At 41.9% G+C, this 25,120-nt stretch overlaps 1 protein-coding gene across 1 annotated transcript in view; it reads right to left on the bottom strand.

The window, feature by feature from the left end:
* Window positions 1-25,120, bottom strand: part of mdn1 (midasin AAA ATPase 1) — a 239,387-nt gene that overhangs the window by 111,775 nt on the left and 102,492 nt on the right. The window contains exons 33-50 of the mRNA XM_072499762.1: window positions 23,091-23,220; window positions 21,135-21,374; window positions 20,414-20,611; window positions 19,049-19,260; window positions 18,233-18,355; window positions 16,730-16,927; window positions 14,588-14,695; window positions 14,307-14,495; window positions 13,128-13,232; window positions 12,727-12,990; window positions 11,292-11,559; window positions 10,358-10,517; window positions 9,956-10,072; window positions 6,800-7,008; window positions 6,390-6,535; window positions 5,874-6,076; window positions 3,899-4,116; window positions 555-668 (exon numbers count right to left, since the gene is read on the bottom strand). Coding sequence (XP_072355863.1) covers window positions 555-668; window positions 3,899-4,116; window positions 5,874-6,076; window positions 6,390-6,535; window positions 6,800-7,008; window positions 9,956-10,072; window positions 10,358-10,517; window positions 11,292-11,559; window positions 12,727-12,990; window positions 13,128-13,232; window positions 14,307-14,495; window positions 14,588-14,695; window positions 16,730-16,927; window positions 18,233-18,355; window positions 19,049-19,260; window positions 20,414-20,611; window positions 21,135-21,374; window positions 23,091-23,220 — 3,202 coding nt within the window. The remainder of the gene's footprint in view (window positions 1-554; window positions 669-3,898; window positions 4,117-5,873; window positions 6,077-6,389; window positions 6,536-6,799; window positions 7,009-9,955; window positions 10,073-10,357; window positions 10,518-11,291; window positions 11,560-12,726; window positions 12,991-13,127; window positions 13,233-14,306; window positions 14,496-14,587; window positions 14,696-16,729; window positions 16,928-18,232; window positions 18,356-19,048; window positions 19,261-20,413; window positions 20,612-21,134; window positions 21,375-23,090; window positions 23,221-25,120) is intronic.

Below are 25,120 nucleotides of genomic sequence, written 5' to 3'. Positions count from 1 at the left end.
ACGTGTCTGCAAGTTTGCACATTTAATTATGCGACCTCCTAAAACAAAAATAGTAATTTTTTAATTTAAATTTAGAGTACCCAATTATTTATTTTTTCCAAATTAAGGAAAACGTAGCAAGGCCAGTCCACTTACCCTGCACATCTTTGGGTTGTGGGGTGAGGCCCACAGACACGGAGCAAACGTGCAAACTCCACACGGACAGTGACCCGGGGCCGGGAACAAATCAGGGTCCTCGGTGCAGTGAAGCAGCAGTGCTAACCACCCCGCCGCCCAGTAAAAAAATTAATTAATTTTATATTTTCAAACATTTCTCCCCCCACCCAAACTGCAGTGCCGAATCTCAAACATTATCCATAAGCAAGTCACATCTCAGGACAAAGAAATACCATAGCGCATAGTCTTTACTTATCTAATTTTGTGCTAATCAGTCAGTTAAATTCTTCAATATCTTACCATGCCCCAATTATGTAATTCGTTCACCTGAAAATAAAACAAGCAGACATTTGAACAAAACTAAAAGGCCAATGTCCCGTTGATTGAGTGTATGTTACCATTTGCATCGAGCTGTAGTTGCTGTATGACTTCCTTCATTCCTGTAGGCAATACGCTGGCATAAACTACATTAAGAGCTTTTGCCCCTGCCTCTAGCTCGGCACACACCAACTCTGCAAGTAAAAAAAAAAAGGCAACATTAAAATTACTGTATACCCAATTTAAAAAAAAATTTAGTGTACCCAATTATGATTTTCTTTTCAATTAAGGGGCAATTTAGCGTGGGCCGATCCACCTGCACATCTTTGGGTTGTGGGGGTGAAATCCACGCAGACATTGGGAGAATGTGCAAACTCCACACGGGCAGTGACCCAGGGCCTGGATTCAAACCCAGGTCCTCAGCGCCGCAGTCCCAGTGCTATCCACTGCACCACATGCCACCCATACCCAATTTCTAATAGATGTGGCAACAACTCCACATCACGTTTGAGCTTTCACTTGTCAATGACCATATACAATCCATATATTTTATTGCTGTACATTGCCATAAGTCACTGTTCAAACATCACCAAGAATGTGTAAAATCAGAATTTCAAGCCCATGCTTCCATGCACATTTTGTACTAATTAATATCATGAAGTAATTTAGATAACATTTAAATCACTTTTCTTTAGTTGAAGAAGTTGCACCGTTTATCAATATTTAGAATAAATTTGAACACAATTTTGTGCACAAGTGGACAAAGCAAACACCCTGGCTCTGCTCATAGGATTTAGCTCTTCCCTCTGCAACTGGATCCTCGACTTCCTGACCCATAGGCCATGATCAGCAAGGATAAACACCTCCATGATAGTCTTCAATACCTGGGCCCTGTAAGGCTGTGTACTAAGCCCCCTACTTACTCCCTGTACACACATGACTGTGGCAAAATTCGAACAATGATGAGTAGAAAACCTAGTGGCACGGTGTAACGACAACAATCTCTCCTTCAACATCAGCAAAACTAAAGAGCTGGCCATCGACTTCAGGAAGTGAAGGGTCGAACAGACCAGTCTGTATCAATGGTGCCATGGTGGAAATGGTTGATAGTTTCAAATTCCTGGTTGTGCACATCACCAATAATCTGTCCTGGTTCACCCATATCAAAACCACGACCAAGAAAGCACAACAGCGCCTATACTTACTCAGGAAACTCCACATGTCCACATTGACTCAGCAATTTTTACAGATGCACCGTAGAAAGCATCCTATAGCTGCATCACAGCCTGGTATGGCAACTGCTCCACCCAAGACGATAGGAAACTACAGAGTCATGAACACAGCCCAGTCCATCACATGAACCCGCTTCCCCTCCACTGGAACGGCCTATACCTCCCGCAGCCTTGGGAAAGCGGGCAGCATAATCAAAGACCCCTCCCACCTGGGCTATTCTCTCTTCCAACCGGTTATTGAAAATATGGAAAGATGTGTCATTTGAAATATGGAAGTCTGGCAATATCTGGTCCGAGAGAAACATGAGAGAATACAGGGCAAGACCCCACAAAGGGTTAACAGCAGCTGCCAGAGCAGGATTGTAAAATGCAGATAGCCTTGATCAAGCAGGCTCAGCAAACAAGACAAACAGGATTTTGAATGAAGCCAAAGACAATGGCTCACACCTTCATTGAAAGTAACTATCTTAGTAAGGATCTGGAAAAGAATGGATGAGATTCAGTTGAATTTTGTGATAATTCTAGGTGTGAAAAGTTGCTAATACCGTAAATTAAAGAAAACTGGAGGCTATCAGTCGAAGAGAAACTTAATTCAAAGCCAAAATCAAAGTCAAAATTGAGCTGAGGACACAATTGGAAAATAAAACTATAGAAGTGACAGGAATTAAAAGTAACACCTCTTGAAACCAAAGTATTTTGAACATCACAAAGGAAACAATGTAATCAGATCTATGAGATGAAGTCATGTCAAAATGTATACTTAGTTGGATTATAAGGTTTAGATCAAAAGGTACTATTTACAATCAAAGACAATAAGAGTTACTTTACAATAACATAAACTTAATTGTTAGAAAGTGAACTACTAGTACAAGAACCAGAACGGGGGGGGGGGGAAAGAGAAAGAGAGAGAGAGAGAGAGAGAGAGAGAGAGAGAGAGAAAGAGAGAGAGAGGAGAGGAGAGGAGAGGAGAGGAGAGGAGAGGAGAGAGAGGAGAGAGAGAGAGAGAGAGAGGAGAGAGAGGAGAAGCAGAGACAGATTACAGTCAGCTCGGTCATGGGAAAGAGACAGGGCAGAGCAGCCGAGCTAAAATAGCCGAGTACATCTAAGGAAGACTAGAATTTAAAAAGTAGGCAGATTCAGCTCAGAGATGGCTCTCACAGCTCTCTACATGGGAAAGGTAGGACACAGCAACTGAGCTCATCAGCAAATACATCTAAAGACCAGACTTTAAAGAAGATTGATTATCAAGTTGGGCCTGTAGGTCCCTTCAACCAACCAGAAGGATCCAGAAGCAAGATCTTTTTACTTTTCTGTAAAGACAGTGATTGCATCTTTTAAAAAGAGGAAAAAATATATAATAATAAAATAACTTAAGTTATAACCTGAAACAGTGGTTATTAGTCCACTTTACTTACTTAGCAATGCAGGACCTAGGATCAATGCTACTAAGTGGTAAGTAGATGAAATCTTCGGTGAAGGTTTAGGTTATACCAGGGGATAACTTGAAAATATAGTTTGACCTGAATAGCACCCACTGAAGCTTGTATCGGAGTCGGGGAGTGAGAATCCCTGATCACCATTTAGAATGTCGGCCCTTTTTGGTATAGGGGGACTTCTAAGAATAGTGGGGAGTTTTCAAAAACAAACCTCTTCCATCAGGCAGGAGATCAAAGACTGAAACCAATTCAAAAGCAGCTTCTTCCCTGCTGTTACCAGACTCCTGAATGATCCTCTTATGGACTGACCTGATCTTTCCACACATCATCTCTACAGTCCATATGCTTCACCTGATGCCTATCCATTTACATTGTGTATTCATCCTATGTCCGATGTTTTTTTCCACATTATGGATTGATCTGTCTGGACTGTACACAGAACAATACTTTTCACTGTACCTCGGTACAAAATGACAATAAAGCTAAATTCTTTCCTGGGATATTGGCACGATTGGCAAGGCTAGCATTTGTTGCTCATCCCCAACTATCTTTAAAAAGGTGGTGGTGAGATGCCTTCCTGGTGTAGGTACACCTGCAGTGTAGTTACACCTGCTGTCGAGTTTGGGTCTTCAATATGTGGTGTCAACGGAGGTCCCCCAGTTACGCAAAACTCATGTCACTGTGAATGATTCCACTAACTAGCATAACAGAAGTCATCAAGTGAACATACTTGAACACGGAGTTAGAGTACACTACCTGGTAACTGTCTGTGGTTTTTTGCTGTGTGGCACAACCACCTGGCCCTTAACAGCCAATCTTGGTTCGATGCTTTCTCGGTGACCAGCCTGACAGCAGCAGGAACCATCGAGAACTCAGCGACTTGAACGGCTGTTCTACAGCCATGGAATAAAAGACTGTCCATGTTACAGGATTGCAAAACTAGCTCGAGATCAGTCAGAGTCAGAGGTTGAGACCTGAATCAGGGAAGGGCAGAACATCATTTACAAACATTATTTTGCAGAAACACATGCCGCTGTAACAATCTTTAATCCTAATGGCTTACACATGATCAATTGTGACCAACATTGGTTTACCTTTTAAATAAAATAAAAATGACCAGCTCCCTCTAGGAAATAAAATCACATCTTTCAGGATCTGGTTCTGACAAGCTGCTCTCCCCATTCCCATCAATCTGCCTAATCCACAATTACTTGAGCAATAAACTTGTTATGGAGGAAGTTTGGAGAGAACACAAGGTACGAATTACGTGCAGTAGTAGACAACTTCCCTCCAGCCTGCTTCACCATTTAATAATAGCAACTTCAACTGCACATTCCCACCTACCCAGACAACCCTTCATCCCCTTGCTGGTCAAGAATCTATATAGCTTTGCCTTTAAAATATTCAGACTCTGCTTCCACCACCTTTTGAAGTGGAGTCCCAGAGACTGATGACCCTCAGAAAAAAAATCCTCCTGATCTCCTGAGAAAACCTCATTTTGATACTGTGGCCCCCAGTTCTAGACTCTTTCACAAGTGGAAACATCCTCTTCGCATCCACACTGTCCAAGACCCCTGGCAGATTCCTGGGACAAAGGGGTTTATATTGTGACAAAAAGGGGAACAGGGTCAGTATATACTCAAGAGTTTAGAAGAATGTGAGGTAATCTTATTGAAATATACAAGATTCTGAGGGGGTTTGACAGGTTAGATGCCGAGATTGTACTCCTTCATGGAAAAATCTAGAAGTAGGGGGCACAGTTTCAAAATAAGGGGTCTCCCAATATTAAGATGGAGGCTAGGAGGAATTTACTTCCTCAGATGTTTGTTAGCCCTCCTTTCCACAGAGACCAGTGGAGGCTGGATTATTCAATATATTCAAGGCTAAGTTAGATAGATTTGTTTTTATTAACAGGATCAAGGGTTATGGGAGACAAGACAGGAAAGTGGAGTTTAGGCCGCAATCAGATCAGCCAAAGCATCAAATCATTCTCCGAGGCACAGAATTCCTTCTGTACCGGGAATGAGCGCTAACATGGGTCATTTAGGTTTTCCACCTAGTATGAAGTAAATTGCAGAATTACTTTTATGCAGACCTTCTTGGTGGAGCTCCAATGCCTTGGGGGGAAAGAAATCAGGGGTTTGGTCACGAACAGAGGGACGTCCGGAGGTCTCCGACCACCAAGAGGGGGTTTCTGGTGGAGGCGCGTCCCACCCCAGGTGGGCAAGTTCAAATTTTGGTTTCCCCCCCTCCCCAATCCATCATCCACTGGTCAAGCCTCAAAATGAAGGCTGGGTGGGAAAAGGGCCTGAAGTGGTCATTTGCGGGCCTTAATTGGGGCAAGGGTGGTCTTTCCTACCCAGGCCCTGTCCCCCCAGCAAAAGTCACGGCCAAGTCAGGTCGGGTGGGATCCCATCCATGCAATCTCATGTTCCCTGTCCCCACCCCTCCCCCGAATCCGCCAGTCATGGTAGGGGTAACGTTCCCATTTAATATTATGCAACTCCTCGTGGACGATTAGATTTGGAAAAGCTGCACTTATTGGCCAGTGGGGGTTTTTGCTACGAGCACCCATTTTTTAACCAGGTAATGATGATCAAAGCAAACATGAAATAATGACAGCAAGTCAGATTACAAATACATCAGAAACAATGCAACTTTAAGAAGTTTGTTAGCTTAGTGGACAAAATGTGTCCTTTTCTAAATTTTCATAAATTTGTTCACAGCCCACCTGTTATTGCTCAGGCTCAATTGGTTCAAACAGTAGGCAAGCACCTGACCATCCCGATGGACCATGGATAGCATGGATTCCTCCGCTGTAAACACAGCTGATGGAATAGAATCTGGCCACAATCCCAAGGAGACCAAGGAGTCACCCCAGGATTCAGGTGACATCAATGCGACTTTGTGCTTCTCCACTAGTTCTTGTACTTGCTGCAACATAAAATATATTGATGGCTCTTAAAATAACCTAGGCCATTTAAAAATTATTTTACTGCAACTCAGTATAGTTATAACCAAGGCGGCAGAAAACTGTAGTTAGCTGCACAATAACTCTGACATGACTGAAAATACATCTGCTAGGTTGTGCAGCATTCGACACTGCTGAATACAGGAGACAAGTCGTTATTTATCATGTTAACAAATATACACGCATGGCTATATTCATGCTAAAATGTCAACCACCCATCAACCCAAGCCGTTACAAATTGCTAGCTCCCTTCAGAAGCGAGTCCGTAACCCTCACCTCCTGATGAGCTCGAGAAGTCTGTGAAAGGACATACACTTCAGAGCAAGCTCGATGGAATGCCTCCGCCAAGTTGAGACCATGTTTTAGCTGCTGAACAATGAGAGCAGCAGCGTGGAGAAGAGACGAGATGGAGGAAGAAGTACCTTTATTTTTGAAGCAAAAAAAAAAAAAAAGAAAAAAAAAAAAGGAAAAATATTAAGAGATCTCTCTAAATTTACAGTCACCAGAACGAAACATCTTGCATTTGCAGCTCCAAAACCAAATTTAATACAAGATGAGCAACTGGGAAATGTAACAGCTCCAACTCCAATAAAATATAGGAACACTCCTGTTCCTTCTGACAACACAGCTAGAAACACAGTTTACCAGAAACGTTGAATTTGATTGATTTTAAATCTTCAGCTTACCCGCTGTGATTTCCTTCACTTCCGAACACAATGCCATCAACTCAGTACATGGATGGTCTCCAACAAAACCAAGCCCGTGTAACAAGGTTTTAATATCCTGTTTATCCAAAAGGTCTTCGTTAGGCTTGCCCGCAACATGAATTTCAATCCCACGATTTCTCATAGCCCGAGAGATTTCCCCGTGTGCTGGGTCCATCGTCATGAACAGCCTATTTTAAAATAAAGACGTGAAACTTGAAAATTGTGACCTGTCAGTTCATAGAAAGTCAACTTAATAAAGGCTCGAGCTCAGTGCAAGAATAAAAAAGTTTTCAGAAGTACTAAATATTAATAGGTTGTCCACATTTGAGGGGAGATAATTTGATGCAGGATGAAGAGTGGATGGATCGCTTAGAGAGGGAAGTGGTTGACAATGTGATTCGGTTTTTAAAAAAACTCTTGCCTGGAGGATTGAATGAGCGTCAGCTGAGTGAGCGAAACGTGCTGTCGTTGAGGGGAGTTTAGCAGAATTTTCCAGTGGAACACTGGTTCTATAACAACTTTTTTGCAGCAAAACAAAACTTTACCTCAGGTCAGCACCATGAAAAAAATGTCACGCTCAGTTTCCTGAATTTTCATGTGGATCATCACTCCTTCGCATCAGTGGCTGCTAGGAGTGACAGTGCTTGTTGCTATGATTACCAATAAATTGAAATATGCATATCAAAAAAAGAGTGAAGGGAAAAATTGCAAATGGTTTGTGCCCTTGGAGTCCAAGATTGCGAGAAGGAAATCCAGAAGTCAGTGTAAGGAGTTTCACACTCCTGGCCCACGTCAAACCAATTAGGAGAGCGAGTGAGGCTGTTGCATGGGTTGGGTGCTGTCATGCTACGTTGCAAAATATCCAGAAATTCATCAATAGAAAGCCTTCTTCATTGCTAAAACTTCAAAGAGCCAGTCAGTGAATGGCAGCGAGGGGAGGGAATGGCACTAACAGAGCAGGTAGCAATCAGAGGAGGAAAGACTTAATACTGGTTTGGAGTTTGTCGTCACTGTCCCAGACTGCAAAGATTTGAGGAACGACAGGTCTGCCCAGGTTTGATTCAGAAATCCTAATTTTTGAAGCACTAACATGTATCAGGCTATTGAGCATGGGCTGGAACCACAGATGTTAAAAAACAGCTTTCCTGACTTTTTTTTTATAAATGAAAATCGGTTTGATTTGCTTCCGATTTTTATGCAGTTTCTAGGGTTGTGTTCTCGAACATACTGGGAAGCAAATTTCTTGTGAATGGGATATTTGATCTAGTTTTTTTCCCCCCTAAATGGAACATGCTGCATTAATTCCCTACTATGCAAAATTCCATACAAGAACCCAAATTTAAAATACCAGTTAATATGGTGATGTACAAAAGTAAAATCCATCACAATAACATCAAATATGCATGACAGATACTCATGGACAGTGAAACGAGGGGTCTTTGATAGAGGTCTGACATAGGAAATCTCAATGCATTTGAAAATTTCACAACGTTTCTGTATACCGCATTCATTGTCCATGATGTGGTCTTCTCTACAGTGGGCAGACAAAATGTAGACTGGGTGACCACTTTGCAGAAAACCTCCATTCAGTCCTCCAACCTAACTTAAGAGTTTCATATCATTTGTCATTTTAACTCTCCATCTTGCTACTCACTGCCTCCTACAGCGTTGCAATGAAGCTCAATGCAAGTACAAGGAACAGCACCTCACCTTTCATCTCAGCGTTCAAGTCAGGAGGACCTCAATATAGAATTCAGCTTTAGATCATAACCTTGGCCTCCATCTTGTGCTGAGAGATTGGTTTTTTTGGTGCTTTTACTTTCTTTATTCACGTTACATTCAGATGGCCACTATGTAGCCACTCATGCCTCAACTGAACATAACCCTTGTTCCTTTGCTATACCTATTAGAGAAGGCATACGGCATGTTTGCCTTCATTGGCCGGGGCATTGAGTATAAGAATTGGCAAGTCATGTTGTAGCTGTATAGAATCTTAGTTAGGCCACACTTGGAGTATAGTGTTCAATTCTGGTCGCCACACTACCAGAAGGATGTGGAGGCTTTAGAGAGGGTGCAGAAGAGATTTACCAGAATGTTGCCTGGTATGGAGGGCATTAACTAAGAGGAGCGGTTGAATAAACTCAGTTTGTTCTCACTGGAATGATAGAGATTGAGGGGTGACCTGATAGAGGTCTCCAAAATTATGAGGGGCATAGACAGAGGATATTCAGAGGCTTTTCCCCAGGGTAGAGGGGTCAATTACTAGGGGCATAGATTTAAGATGCAAGGGACAACGTTTAGAGGAGATATACGAGGCAAGTTTTTTTTTTTTTTTAAAAACAGAGGGTAGTGGGTGCCTGGAACTCGCTGCCGGATGAGCTGGGGGATGCAGGGACGAGTGACATTTAAGGGGCATCTTGACAAATACAAGAGTAGGATGGGAAGGGAAGAGGGATAGAGACCCAAGAAGTGTAGAAGATTTTAGTTTAGACGGGCAGCATGGTTGGCACTGGCTTGGAGGGCCCAAGGGCCTGTTCCTGTGCTGTACTTTTTTGTTCTTTGTCCCTTTGGCTTGCATCATATAATCTGGTGTTAATTGATCACTCCTTCCACCGCCCCATAGACACCTGCCTTTTTTTCCTTCCTGCCCCCAGTTTAAAAACCTCTTGCATATCTATCTTTCTACAGTTGTGACAAAAAGGTCATCGATCAGTAATGTTCATTGTTTCTCTCCACTGATGTTGCCTGGCCTATTGAATATTTCCAACTATTATGTTCAGAATTCCAACATCCACAATCTTTTGTTTGTGTTCATAATCTTTCAGTCTGGTTAAAGTTAATTGACTAGGGATTCATTTGTGCCTCTGTAAAGTCAAGATGAGAGTCTCTACAATCCATAGCTCCAGGTTACATCAATGTTAAAAAAAAAAGTGCATGTGGTCAATTGCTTGGGATCTGCAAGTAGGTGTGTAATTAATTGTGTTTTATTTATTTATTTAAAAAAGTGTTCAAAGGTAGTCTCCAGTTAGATCTTCCCGGTTTTCCGAATTATAACAGTTCACACATGCTGAAACACATGGAAATAATCGCCAGCCCAAAATCACCACTCGGAAAGCGAACACCGTTGCTGCTTACCTGAAATTTGGGTGGGGGACAACTGTTGGGCTGGTGCCATCAATCACTCCTCTTTCACTGATGGTAAGCACCCCTCCAGGTTCCAAAAGAGCATTTAGACGATCAAGCACTGAAGGACTAAATAACAAGTATAAAAAATATTAGCAAGCGGATAAATAGAGATTTAAACCCAACAGTATCCTCTGTGCATCAGTGACACTGGTTAGATGCAAATTCCTGCAGCTTCGCTTCCATATTGGGTTGTCAAACACTGGTCTGAAAGCACACTGTGCACTTTGCCTGCATTTTACGTATGCACTGACTTTGCACCGAGGAGTAATGGCCTAATTTCAGGGACAGCAACATGTACAAGAAAGTGAACCTGCAAAATTATTGAACAGTGCGTTCAGATAATTGTCTTACCTGCAGAAGTTAACATTATCCAGCAGCAACCAATCACCAGAATTCAAAGCCTGCACAAGCATCCCATTAACCCACTCAAACGTTCCACGGTTTCCACCATCCAAAGACTGACTGCGCTGGAGTTTAAAGTGCTGAAATTCTGCAATCAACTCTGAAAATTCTGAAGCACAAAGATAAAGAAACAACACATTACTGACAATTACATAAGTCTGCACAACCTCTGAACACCATGAAAAAAAAAAAAATCAATGCTCAAATAAACTGCCCATTTACTCTATTCAGATCCTACTACATCCAAGAAACACTCCCAATAATGGTTTCCAATCATCACTCAATGACATTGCTGAAGGACTGCAAATGTATGAAATACCCTGCAACATTCATAATCTGTCACTATGGGTGAATGACTACCTGTGCAAGGTATGGGAGAGCAATCAGTGGAACAATTCCTCAAAGTCAACATAGTCAGAAAGGGTTAGAATTTTGGGCAGCAAGCTAGTACAGTGGTTAGCACTGTAGCTTCACAGTGCCAGGGTCACGGGTCGATTCCCGGCTTGGGTCAGTGTGGAGTCTGCATGTTCTCCCAGCGTCTGCGTGGGCTTCCTCCAGGTGCTTTGGTTTTCTCCCACAAGTCCCGAAACACATGCCGTTAGGTGAATTGGACATTCTGAATTCTCCCCCAGTGTACCAGGACAGGCACTGGAATGTGGCGACTAGGGGCTTTTCACAGTAGCTTCATTGCAGTGTAAATAAAAATTACTGTAGTAAATAAAGAAATGACTATTACCCAGACTAAAATGAATTGGAGTATTGTAGCTAATATTCATATTTTAATTTACCCGTACAAAATAATTTTTACTGTGCAAATGTTCTGGAATTAAAGTTACTTAATTTGGTCAACATCTTTTAATTAGAAAACCCAAAATATGCTTACCTGAAGGGGAGAGCGTGTTCAGTTTGTTGTTAAAGCGCTGAAGAAGAATAAGCAAACTCTCTAGTTTGTTCACTGCATCAGATGAAATGCCAGAACTACGATCTTCATTCGGGCAACGCGAGTGACTGACCAGGAATGCATTCCAGAGTTTCAGAAGAACACCACCATCAGGAACAGTGTCAACAGACAGTAGAACATCTCTGGTGACAGCACTGACAACATCCTTCACCTTCCCAACTAAACTCTGCCACGGGCGAAAAATGTCAACCTGCAAGCACACATCAAACCCATCAACATGGTTCTTTCCATCTTCCAGTTTGAGGTTGAGCAAATGCATGTCATTACGTTCTTTTGATTGAAAAGAGAAATGTTAAACATGCAAATTAATCAAAACCGAGAGAAGTGTTGGACTAGGCTAGAGCATCCACAAAAGACTTGCTTAAAAACAAGTTCTTCATAGAATTTACAGTGCAGAAGGAGGCCATACGGCTCATCGAGTCTGCACTAGCTCTTGGAAAGAGCACCCTACTTAAGCCCACGTATCCACCCTATCCCTGTAACCTAACCTTTTTGGACAAAGGGCAATTTATCATGGCCAATCCACCTGACCTGCACATCTTTGGACTGTGGGAGGAAACCGGAGCACCCAGAAGAAACCCACGCAGACACGGGGAAAATGTGCAGACTCCACACAGACAGTGGCCCAAGCTGGGCAATCAATCATGGCACCCTGGAGCTGTGCTACCGTGCCACCCACACATGGGCATTTACAATATTGAATAAAACAGTCCTAAAAGCGATGCCATGATAGATACATAAAACAGAAGTGTCCAGGATTAGAGTCTGATGCAGTTTTGTTGCCAACAATAAAAAAGGCAAAATCTGCAAAGTATTATCAATATGTGCAAGAAACAAAAATGTAAATGCCAATCAAACTTTGGTATTATAAATTATGCACAGAATACAAGAGAAAGAGGCCATGAAACATTTGTACAAACCAACAACTAGGCCACAATTAGAGACCAGGTGGCAGATTTTGGCAGCCATTATAGAAACAACATTAAAGTTATTGAGAAGCCCAGCACGAGTTCAACAGGATAATGGCAAAAATGGGAAACCATTGTTTTAAGAGGCTTGAGATGTTGGGACTCTCACTTCACAGGAGCAAAGAAAGCCAAAAACGTAATTTGTTGCTAGTGCCGGGATGGACTCAAAAGCCCATTTGTGCTGTAATTTCCAAGTGCTGGATGTATCAATTCTAGAGGTTTGTTGAAATGCCACAACAAAACAGAAAAACTCCTCCCCTCATGCTAATGAGCACCATGCAATAATTAGGAGCAACTGAAATCCTCTGCCAAGAAACATCAGCAGGCTAAATAAATTTGGTGACGGTATGCTGCTTAAAGCTCAACTGCTCCCATGAAATATATGTTACCTGCTCAAATCCACCAAGTAGTTCCGTGGTGTCCATCGCACTGTTCATTGCCATGACTTTTAAATTCTGGCCGGTTAGAAGAGCCAAGAGCTGGATTAAGCTAGTCTTCCCACTGGCAGCAGGCCCCACCAGAATGACCATCCAGCTCATCTGTGTACATTTCATAATGGACTCCAGTGGCTGAAGCGAATGGTGAAGAATGGACAGCTGCTTTCTGGATACTGGAGCGCCGAACCCACTACGAGAAAGTATAGAATAACCAACCTAAAACAATATTAAAAAAAAGTCATGCTTATGATTGCTTGCTTTGAAGGTTACAGTAATTCAAAAGGCCGACTAAACTTTAAATGTGAAATATCTTGCTGGATCATAGAACAGTATACAAAGGCTAAATCGCAAACCTGAACATGCTGTGGTGTGATGTGCAGTTTTCTGGACCCAATGTAGGGAGGTGATTGAGTTCCACCACCATCTGAACGAAAAATGCCTTCAAATACAGAAAGCATCTTGGGAGAGAAAGCAATAAGAAATAACATTCAATAGTTGAAGCAACATTAGAGTTTCTTCTGCACAAGGGCAAATACAACACCAATTATTTTCAGAGATGATTATTATAGCAACGGAAGAAACAAGCTGATCGCAAATAGAGCGGTGTCTCAGATTCAATTCACAATGAATTTACCAATCGTCACCTCAAATGCACTTGTACTCTGGCGCCACCTGCCAGTGGAGGGAATAACGAACGACTGGTGCATCTGGCATCGGACCAAAAACGGGTTTTATGTTGAGAAACTCCCAGCCAGCCTCCAATTTGAATGTCAGTTAAGGGCCGAATGCCTGACTCACATGCCCCCTCTCCCAAGCCAGGAATCTCACTGGTGTGAGTTGGTGCAAGTCCCGTGAAACAGGGACCTGGCAGCCTGCGCTCTAAGAGGTGGCAAGGGGTTAGTACCCTCCCTACAGTTGCCTACAGGATCCGGAGGAGAAAACATCCTTCATGGGAGGTGGGGGTGTCAGGAGGCTGGTGTTCGGCTGGAGGGGCTCAGGCCAGGTGTCTTCTGGCTGCTCTTCACTGGGGAAAAAAATAAACTATCTGGACCTGTCAATCAGAAAGCTTGTAAAAAGCAATGGCACGTGAATTTAATGTAAACATTGCAGTTCAATGCTTTTAGGCTTCTGGACAAAGAAAATGTTAAGGGCCATGAAATTGGCAGCGATTTTTTTGGTGGTGGTGGTGGTGGTGGTGGGGGGGGGGGGGGGAGAAAAGTGAGGAGAAAAAAAAAAAAAGAGAGATTTTGCCCTTCAATGGGATGTCAGGTTCACTCTTAGCGCCAGTGGGAATCATTCCAGTTTTCAAAGTCTCCAATCGGGACAATCACGATCACGCCCTACAGTTACAGTACTTCCAAGCACTGACGAAACACTGAACAAAAAAACCCTCCAAATATACAAATCACACGATGTAGCTTCTAACTAAAATTCACAAATCCATCCATTGCCAAGATCTACTATAAAAATAACTGGAATTAAAATTGAAGCAACTATTAACCATCACAGAAAACCTCAGTTGGCATGCTTACATGGCTTCTGTCTGCTTCAGATCGCATTCGGTCTGCATACACCAAAGCCACATGTTGGCCTGGATCATAGCACCCAGGCATCTGATCTACCAACATCAGCTGACACCAACGGAAAAGATCACGCAGATTAAACTCCCACGGTCCTCCTTTTTGTCCCCATTTTCTTTCCACCATTACTTCTTGGTTAATCTTCCAAGAACAAAAACAATTACGTTAGGAAAAGTGCAGAGCAATGTCAACCATGCTGACTTTCTTAAACTGAAAAAAAAAAAAACCCTTACCTTGTAATTAAAACAAACCATTTTACTGGTGATCTTTTTACCAATTGCAGGAAACATTGCATTAGCAATGTACTCCATGTCTGCAACCGAAAGCTGATCAACATATACCTGCAAAATAAAAATCAATAATAACCTCAACAAAATGACAGCCAAGAAGCAATTGCAGGGAAATTTAGCCTTACATTTTGCATACATGAATTGCATACATTGAACACACTTTTCATGCACTGTCAAACAGTTAAAAGTCAGTATCCAATACCCTCAAAAATAATGCTACACATGGAATATCAGTAAAGGCTCATCTTTGGCCCGCACTCCATTAGTGTTGGATTCTTTTAGTTGACCTTTGGCGCTACGTTGTCAAATGTGAAGCATTTAAAGTGCAAAGTTGAATCGAAGCACAAACTACTCTCCCAGGTGGCCACATAGGATCCTATGACATCACTGAAAGAACAAGGGAGATCTGTGTCCTATCCAACCATCCAGGAATGAGAAACCTCAGTTAGGAGGAGGAGGATAGATTAGAGGTTGGGACTGTTCTCCTTGGTGAGAAGGCTGCTAAATGGAGATTTGATAGAGGTGTTCAAAATCATGAGGAGGCTGGACAGAGCAGATAGGGCAAAATGGTTCCTGCTCATAGAAGGATCAAGAACAAAATTTTAAATAATTTGTAAAAGAAACAAAAATGAGAAAAAAAAAACTTCACACAACGAATGGTTTGGATCTGCAATGCACTGCCTAGAATTATGGTGGAGGCAGGTTCAAATGAGGCATTCAAGAGGCCATTAGATAACTACTTGAATGGAAAGTCACCATAGTCCCAGATGACCACAGACTGCTTTCCCTTTTGGAGGGGTGAGCTGACCGGTGGTGATTTAACCGGAGGATCACCACATCTCAGGCAAAAGGGCCAGGTTGAGAAGGCAGGCCTTCATGAATAATCTCAGCTGGTATGGAAATCCAACCTGCGCTACTGGCCTTGCTCTGCATCATGAACCAGCTGTCCAGCAAACTGAGCTAAACTGGTGCCCAATTTGAATAGAATCAATGTGCAGTGGTAAGAGGAAAAGACAGGGGAATGGCACTGAATCATAATACTTATTTGCAGACATGGGCCGAATGGCCTCCTTCTGCACCGTTCTCAATTCTAAATTTTTACCCTCCAAACGTCTCCGGAAAATAGGTGATCTGAGCATTTATCTTGTTATTTATGGGACATTGTGCAAATAAAATAGACTGCAGTTTCCCTACATTGGTCGTCACAAATTCTTTATGGATTGTGAACCGGAGACATCCTCCGGTTTTAAAAACGAAAGTTTCTCAGAGTATTCTGGAAAGGTAGGTTAGAAATGTGATCCTGGAGGAAAGTCTTCGAGCCACGGAATAAAAATGCTGAATACAAAATATCAGGGAAGGCCCACCTTTCAGCTGACAAGGTAGCTAACCAGACAATGCTGCTTTAACCTTTGATGTTTTTTTCAAATAATTTCTGAAAAAGTTATTTAAATTTAACATTTGGGGTGGAGTGTAAAGAACTGCAAAGAAAATAAAAATACAACTTGGGGAAAATGTTCAGCTCAACTTGGGCAGAAATGCTTTGTTTAAAACGAGGTGTAGATGATGAGAGTTGTGAATTTCCAGCACAGTTTCAATTATAAAACTTTAAAGCTTATTTGGACACTGTTTAAGACAAATATGAAGTAATATAACTTCAATCGTCAGTCAGCTAGCACCTAGGGATCAATCCTGGAGTACATTCCCAATGAAGGACGGAAGGGATGGTGGGGAGATGGATGGATGGATGGGAATGGACGAAAATATCAAGCACCAAGAAATAGTCGGCCTCCTAATGTTTCCAATGGGACGAGAAAGTATCAAAATGCTTCTCCCTACAAGCTCATGGCTTGTTCAATTAACATTCCCTTTCAACCGAAACAAAAGTTCACCAACTAATAATCTACACATGATTTGCCAAAATGCAATAATGAGACCGGATGGCTCATGAAATCCGTAACAAGAGATGTAACTTTTAGGCTCAGACAGAAAACTTCACGAATTGTACTTTAATTGCACTGCCCACATACCCCAGCTCATATGGCCCATTGTTGCAACAAGTAGACCAAGCTCATTATCCTGCCTTACCTGTGTGAACCTGTTGAGGAATGACTTGGGGAGACCTTTCCTTCCACCTCCTTGATGATAAGGATTCTGACAACCGAAGATCTTAGTCCTCTCATGTTTCACACTAAAGTGACGGCCCAATTCCGGGATAAAAATCTCAGCACGATGGTCAAAGCAGGCATTCAGTCCCTCCAGCACAGACTGGGAAGCTAGGTTTAGCTGAAAGAACAATGTTAATTACTACCGGTTCCATTTTTAATAATACCTTGAGTACTTGCTTTTACATTAATGTTACTGGAAATAGTGAAATGGAACTGCAATGGAGTTCAAAATCTGCCAGTACATATGGGAGACGCACATTACGAGTACTGAATATGTGAATCCACAGATATTTAGTGACACCGAACAAATGCAGGGGATGTTTGATATGATAAAAATGAGTAGCTAAACGGAGCGATTCAAAGACTTGTCATCCAGACTTTGAGCTGAAAGACATTACCAACACACCGCAAACTCCTGCTGATAAAACAATATAATCTGTTATATAAATTTAAAAAAGGTGCTGGATAAATTCCAGCAGGTCCAGCTGCATGTGTGGTGGAGAAACAGATGACTGCTCTTTGGAAGAGCGAATGTGCTGGGTTTTATGCAGTTGAAAAAGTTAGGGTGGTTGCAGGGGGGGGGGGGGGGGGGGGGGGGGGCAGGGTCTGGGCTAGATTAGAGGGTGGGAAATATTTCTCTCCCACTTTTCAACAGCATGAAACCCATCAGATTTCTACCAAGTTCCAGAGGAACTTGGACTCATATTGGACTCAAAACGTTAACCCTTTCCTTTTGGACCAGTTGCGTTTTTATTTCAGATTTACAGCATCTGCAGTATTTTGCTTTTATTTTAGTATCTCATTCACTGCTTACTCTAAAATTGCACACTCCAGATGCTACAGTAAGAACAAATGAATATGGCGAGATGGGTAGAAGAGGAGGGGAAAAAGGAAAGCAAGTTTCAACAACTCTGCCTTGGGACTTCCAGGAATCTTAGCAGCTGGCCATTGCAGTCCTCAAGTCAATTATGCAGGAGAGCAGCAGGATGTAGATTTGTATTCATAGCTCCTTATCCAATGAATTCCTGGCAGGAGACTTCCACCCTTATTTGGAGGAAGTCTTCGACATGGACAAGTGGGTATGGTAATGAAAATTAAGAACCAAATGTATACATTCTGCAGTCATAGATTTATGTTGGGCTAATCAGGGATCTTGAATACATCTGTCTAGCCAGTCAAAGGACATTTAGAAGGGGGTGGAAGGAAGAGAAAAGCAGGTGTGTAAAAACCAACATGTGAAAGATGCCAATAAGTCACAAGGTGCACTTTTCAGCTGAATATACGAGATCACTTGAAGCCCTTTCGGTACTGTGGAGGTCTTCTGCGGTTTCAAAGTGAAACAAGGAGCTCACATTCACAAGAAACCATCAAACAATCCCACAATAAAAGCGATGAAGTTGGGCAAGGCACTAATTACACTCACCTCGTCTAAAACAACCCAATGTCCAGCCTTGAGAGCTGCAAGCAGAGGACCATCGCGCCAGGCAAATTGTCCTCCTTTACCCCCCTCAACAGGCAGGTCTGTCCCGAACAAGTCAGTCACATCCTACAATAACAGCAGATTTGTCAATAATCAATGCAGATCAAAGGTAGATAAGGAATTATAAACAAAAAACAATCAATCATGTTTATTTCATTTGACGCAGAAATTTCTGTCTGCAAACAGAGGAAAATCATAATGGGAAGCAGCTGATAGATCATACCCGTGCAATATTGAACAGTCACCTTTATATAAACTGACTAAGTTGATAATTGTAATTACTGATTTATTACAATTAGATGTGATGTCAGGCAGACGACCATCAACAAAAATTCAATCTGCACTCCCAATCGTTTCCAGCCATAAATTCAGCACAAGCAATGGCTGGCAGCGTAACACTGATCAACCAACCATGTGATGTTCCTCAATCATCTTAATTATCTGTTCATTTCTGATTTATTTGCAAATAGACTACCATCTTCTCCATATTACAACATTGACTAAATTTCAAAGTTATTTCATTCAACTTTGGGATATCCAGATTCGATAAGGCACTGCATATAAAGATAATTTTAGATCATCTGTATAGTTGGTGCCAAAATTCTGTTGCTTCATGAAAAATCTCAATGGCACTCTCCTCAGAACACCACTCAATTTTATAATGATTAAAAATTAGATTTTAGGGGACAGGTAAAATTACTACCCGGGAAAGTTCATTCACAGGTAACAAGATTTCAAGCTGTCTTCACACAAACTTACTGTTTGCTCGGAAAGGTTGATTCGGACAAGTTGATTTCCAGAGGCCTTTGCCAGAGCTACTACCAAGCTCGTCTTTCCAACTCCTGGCGATCCCTCTAATAGAATTGGCCTGTTTAACTTCAACGCTCGCAGCACTCTCAGTGCATTAATCGCCGTCGTGCCAGCATTTAGTGCATAGTCTGTGACTGCAACTTTCTCTGCAACAGCTCCTACTAAAAACATTAATATACAATATACACATTTATATACATGCACACAAAATTATTTAAACCCTATAAAATCAGTCACAATAAGACAACACATCACCCCACCCCCCAAATGAGGCAAACTGATCAATTGTTCCGAAATACTTTAATTCACGTATCCTTGCTGCTGCTAGCTTGGAAGAGCACAAACAGGCACAGCAAGAAATTAAGTACTTTAAAACAAAACTATAGGATCGCAATGTTATTAGTGAGGCTACTCCAAAAATTTGTGTTTGACGAAATGATCTCCTCACTTTGGAAGATAGAATGTTTAGAATAAAATTAGCTCTGGCAGACAAAATCCAATAAAGGCAACAGCCTGGGAGGGATTAAAGATCAGTGGTTTTGATACTAAATGAAAGGAAATGAAAATCGCTTATTGTCACAAGTCGGCTTGAAATGGAGTTACTGTGAACAGCCCCTAGTTGCCACATTCTGGCACCTGTTCGGGGAGGCTGGTACAGGAATTGAACCGTGCTGCTGGCCTGCCTGGGTCTGCTTTAAAAGCCAGCAATTTGGCCCTGTGCTGAACCAGCCCCAAATATCCCTTTCAAAAAGATTTTTGGGAGGCTGTGAACTAAATGACCAAGCAATATTTATAGTTGTTGCTAGGTGAAAACCGACCAGAGCCGGTCTGGTTTACCTTTGCCATCCTGGTAGCTGCACGTGACGATAATGGAGTTGCGGATTTAATCAGTGAGATCAATCTCTATCAATTAGTCTACAGCAAACCCAGGCACAAAGCAAGGAAAGCCCCCAATGGTGAATCATGTTATGGAATAATAGGTTCATAGAATGTCAAGTATACTTGCCAATTTCAAGGATCTAGAAATATACAGATTACAGGGTGTAGCACACATTGACAGAATGGTTACAAAGACCAAACAACTTCACACAAACCTCTAAAGTACGATTTTAAAGTGCCAACTAAACCAGCTCTTCGAACCAGTGGTCACCAGTCCCACCAAAGCATACTTACCCTACTTCACGTCTTAAATTACTCAATATACACCATTTAGCAGGAAGAATTGGAGGGGACAAAAATTGGACTTACGGGTCAAGAGCATGCATGCCAGTCAGCCTCTCAAGTATGGGCTATTAAGTACTCGCCAGTCCTTACCTATGGGAATGTAGAATGGATGAATTCCAAAAGTGTGTTTACTCCACACAACTTTCCTCTTCCTTTTCGGATCATAACAGTTCAGCATGTTCCACATACGTTTGGTCAACTTTGTGACCTTGGACAACTTTTTAAAAAGGAAGTTCAGGCATGCTTTGCGAGCCAGCAGAGTAGCTTCCGTAGAACAAAATGTAGACCCTAGGAGAAAATAAAGTCAAGGATCAAAACTATTGGTGTTTAATATTCACTTCAGATGAACACTTTGCCACGGCAACATGTATTTTTCTCAGAAAGACCAAGGTTTCCTCTTCCCAGTGCAGAAATACTGAACAATGGCAACCAACGCTTGAAATGAACAAGTTTGCATCCCCAAAATGTCTTTTCTCATTTTAGAATGTTTAGCCAAGTGTAAAAAAGTAGCATGGATCAATTGGGCTGAATAGCCAGTTTCCATGATGCAAATTCTATATGGATGACTGCATTTCTGGACACCAATAATTGAGAACACGAGTAGCTTGAATGAGGAATACAGAAAGTGGTCATGACTCGCCACTTGCAAACTGGGGAACACAGCATTTCAATTCTTTATTTTATTTTTTATTAGCAGGACTCATTAAACCATCAACAGACTGGAATTTTAGACTCCACTCCAATCCCGCCCCCCCAAATTCCAACATTCCCACTTAATAATGGCAGTATCACTCGGCAAACTAACACATACCGGATCCAATTCCATCAATGCAGGTGAGACAGGCAGCATGTATAAATCCAGTGACAGGGTCAAGCTGAAAATGGTCACTTTCATCCAAATCCATGTCATCTGAACTTGCCTCTTCAGTTGTAATATTCATGAAGTTCACCCAGGACAAGATATCACGAATGCTTAACACGCACCGGCGCCCAAACTCTTGATTCTTTAACCAGTCAATGAAATCCAAAACAAGTTCAGCTATATCGCTGCCTGTAATAAATACATAGGGGAAAAACGAGTTTTGGGAGAGGTTACACACTTTAAACCATTTCTTATTATCCTCCTGTTCTTTTGATTTCTCACATGCACACCATTCCTGGAACAAGTGGACTGCAGGTAACCAGTTTTCAGTAGTTTGAAATTATTGGCCTTGGATTTATTGCAAGAAAACAGTGGAGCACAACTTTCTACTAAATGTACAGTAAGTTGGTGGGTGGTGTTGGTTAAGGGGGGGGGGTGGGGGGGGTGCGAATGAAGAAAAAAATGTTACAATGATGGATCTTAAAAGTACAAGAACTTATTGGTTCACATGAATTTGAGAGTCCAGAGTCTAATGAGAAATTCTTTCTCTAAGTTCAGCTGGCCAAAAAACAGAGTTTATAGAACTCTGTTTTACAATTGCTGCTGATAGCGCAAGAAGAAGTAGGTACAACACAAGATAATGAAGTTGGTACATAGTAACTACTTGGTTAGTTCTGCTGGCAGTGGGAGGAAATCTTCCAGAGACATGCTTGGGGAATAGGCGGCTATTCTGCCTCAAGGGCGGCTTCTTGGTGGTTCACCAATTGAATGTTGAACAGACTGCTTCTGAAGCTAAAGATATAATGATATCACTGTCCAAAAAGACCAGAGACTATGGTCAGATGACATGTCACATTAATGGTTAATTGCTCAACAATAGATTTGTGCGCTTCTGGCCAGAATTCCATTGTTCCTCCTTAGGAGGGAGACTAAGTGGTTATTTTCCAGCCAAGAGTTTTGATTTCTTTTGTCACAGTCCTGGCTAGAGGAGCCAGTTTGTCTGCACTGTCTCTACTCTGGTTGGTTACAAGAGGACTGTACAATGACATGAGATTTCAGTCTTGAGTGAAGAATTATTTTATTCTTGTAACTCCTGGTGGTAGCTCCGAGAACAAAGGACCAGCCCAGTAGTCACAAGATTTGTAACAGCCATCTTTTTAGGTTCAGCAGAAAATCCATTAAAAAAAAACAAGTGGGCAGCATGGTGGCATAGTATATGCCACCTCACAGCACTAAAGATCGGTGTTCGATCGCGGCCCCAGGTCACAGTCGTTTGCACATCTGTCCTGTGTTGGAGTGGGTCTCACCCCCACAACCCAAAGACATGCAGGGTAGGTGGATTGGCCACACTAAATTACCCTTTAATTGGAAGAAAAAATAATTGGGTACTCTAATTTTTTTTAAATAATAGCAATAAAATTAGCACTTTGAACATATTTCTTTTAAATAGAAACCCAACAATAATCAGAGCGCAAGTAAAAAAAAAAAACCTTTGTGCATGTTATACAAGGAACACCAACCATCTTTGGTCCAAGCTTCTGGGCTAGAGAATATTAAAACAATGCCATTTTGAGACACCAAAACTAATATTCTAATTCAGCTGACTATGAACAGATGATAAGCTTGAGTACAGAGACAGACTGATGGTTACCTCCTAAAAAAATAAAGGACATCCTATTGCAGGTCAAGCTACTTTAAAATCTATCCATTGACAAATAGAGCACGATTGGAACCAATGGAAAGACTTCACAATACCCAGCATTCATTCAAATGACCAATAAACCAATGAGCTAACTCAATATCCAAAGGATAGGCTAAGTGCTGCAACCTTCACCCCAGGTCACTCCTCAAAAAGCACAAAACTTCACAAAATAAAAGGAAATACAAGTCTGCAGCAATCCCCACCGTCATGATCTTGCCCATCGAAAGAAAGTCCATCGTTTAAATTATGTTGAATGACTGCCATCAGATCCTCACGGCTATTGCTCGGTGGGCACCAGATCTCAGTGAATCTGTTCCTCAAGGCTGGAGAAAGCTGAAATGTTAAAACAATGGATCAACTTAGTTACAACAGCAGATGGTTTCAGATTTATGAATTTTTTAATTTCTCTCCCACCCACCTCAACCCATCATACAAGGGTATCTTGTTAGTAGTACAACTGAAAACAGTTCCTATATAAAATAGATTTAAGACGACCGACGCAACTGCTGGATTTCCTATATAGGTATCCTATACATACAGACAATCCAGAGTGGATGGCAAATGGAATCTTGAACAGAACCAAGATGGGGAATTAGAGTGTAAGCACTAAAGTAACCTGAGAGAGAGGATTTGAGGTTTCTGAAAACAAGAAAAGGATTTTCAGATGTCAGGGCAAAGCATCAAAACATGGTCCACTGAACGTGTAAGAGGGGAGAATGAAGGGCCATAAAATATCAGGAGATGAAAATCACAACAAGCAAGAGAAGCAAAGCCATTCAACCCATCGAGCAAACCAGTCAATTGACATCTAGCTCACCTGTCAATTGAAATCCATCATTTCTCCATCACACTAACACGAAGCAGAAAAGATGCAATGTCTACAGTACAATAGTTTAAGTGGAATCATGAGAGTCTAATCATGGAGGTAGTACAGAGACGACAAAATGGAGAAGCAGAGAATGACCAACAGTTAAATGCAGCAAGTGATCAGAAGTGTGTGGCTGGTCACAGTATCACTCCTCACCCACTTACAGCCATATTCTTAATTCTGTGGTCAACATTAGAAATGGCTTGAATACTGTGACAATTAGGGAAGTTCAAGATGGGATAGTATTTGGAAAGAATTAATAGACGAACCATGAACTGAGAGGCTAGGAGGAGCAAGCTGGAAGTAAGTAGGGACAATGTTACAAAAGATGTCATTGCGCATGGGCTGAGCATCAACAGCATGACTAAGAGCTAGGCATTCTGGAGTTGTGTTATTGTTAGATGGGATAGGTTTGACCGAAGACAATGGAAAGAGGGGGGAAACTTAAGAGTATGGGGGAGGCCACCTGCCTTCGTAAAGGATGGTGCCTTCAGAGGGGTGCAGGTAGCATACAAGCGCATACCAAGAATGTTTAAAAAAAGACTACCCAAATTATTTTATCACTGTACAAGGAGTTCAAACCCAGATCCATCCACTGAGCACATTTGAAAGTTCAGTGTGCCAATGCAATGAGTCTCCTGCTAATAGGTATTTTAATACCAACTCTAAATGCTCAGAAAAAGGTAACCCTTTGTCGCAAAAACATAACCTGCACCCGAGAAACAGTTGCTTGATAGACATAATGCTGAAGCTTTTTGACCGACACTCTAGGACAAACACGAGGAGTGACAAATTTCAAATGATCGCAATTATACCATAGGAGGACGGGTGCCGATTGGCTGAGGTGTTGCCATGAAGAAAGCAATTTACGATAATCAGGCAAGCTCATAACGTGTGACACTTGCAAGAAGTGTGTATATTCATACACAAGAACTTGTTCGCTGCAAATGGACAGAATACATTCTAGTCTTGTGCTGCTTTTGAATGACACGAAGCTTGGGAGCCTCCCTTCCTCATGTCAACACCTTGGCCACACAACCTGCTAACCATTCTGCACCCATTCCTCCTGCACTGCAACTTGCGGTGAGCATTTAAAATTTAGCGCTCTTGCGTTTGCACCGATCAGAGCAAGATGAGAAGCTTTACCAATGCCTTTAGAAAATAGGAAACTGAAGTGTAAAAAGAGCAAGAGATCAAGAGACAACGGTGACAAAATCATTAACAGCAACACAGGACAGCAATCTTTATAAAAATCATTTATGGGATGTGGTCTTCACTGGCTAGGCCAACATGCATCACCCATCCTAATTGCCCTCGAGGTGGTGGTGAGCTGCCTTCTTGAATCGCTGCAGTCCGGGGTGTAGG

Source organism: Scyliorhinus torazame, chromosome 4 (assembly GCF_047496885.1).
Source record: "Scyliorhinus torazame isolate Kashiwa2021f chromosome 4, sScyTor2.1, whole genome shotgun sequence".
In the NCBI taxonomy this organism is placed as follows: domain Eukaryota; kingdom Metazoa; phylum Chordata; class Chondrichthyes; order Carcharhiniformes; family Scyliorhinidae; genus Scyliorhinus; species Scyliorhinus torazame.
The sequence above is the reverse complement of the archived record's forward strand: the minus strand, read 5'-3'. Positions and strand labels throughout refer to the sequence as shown.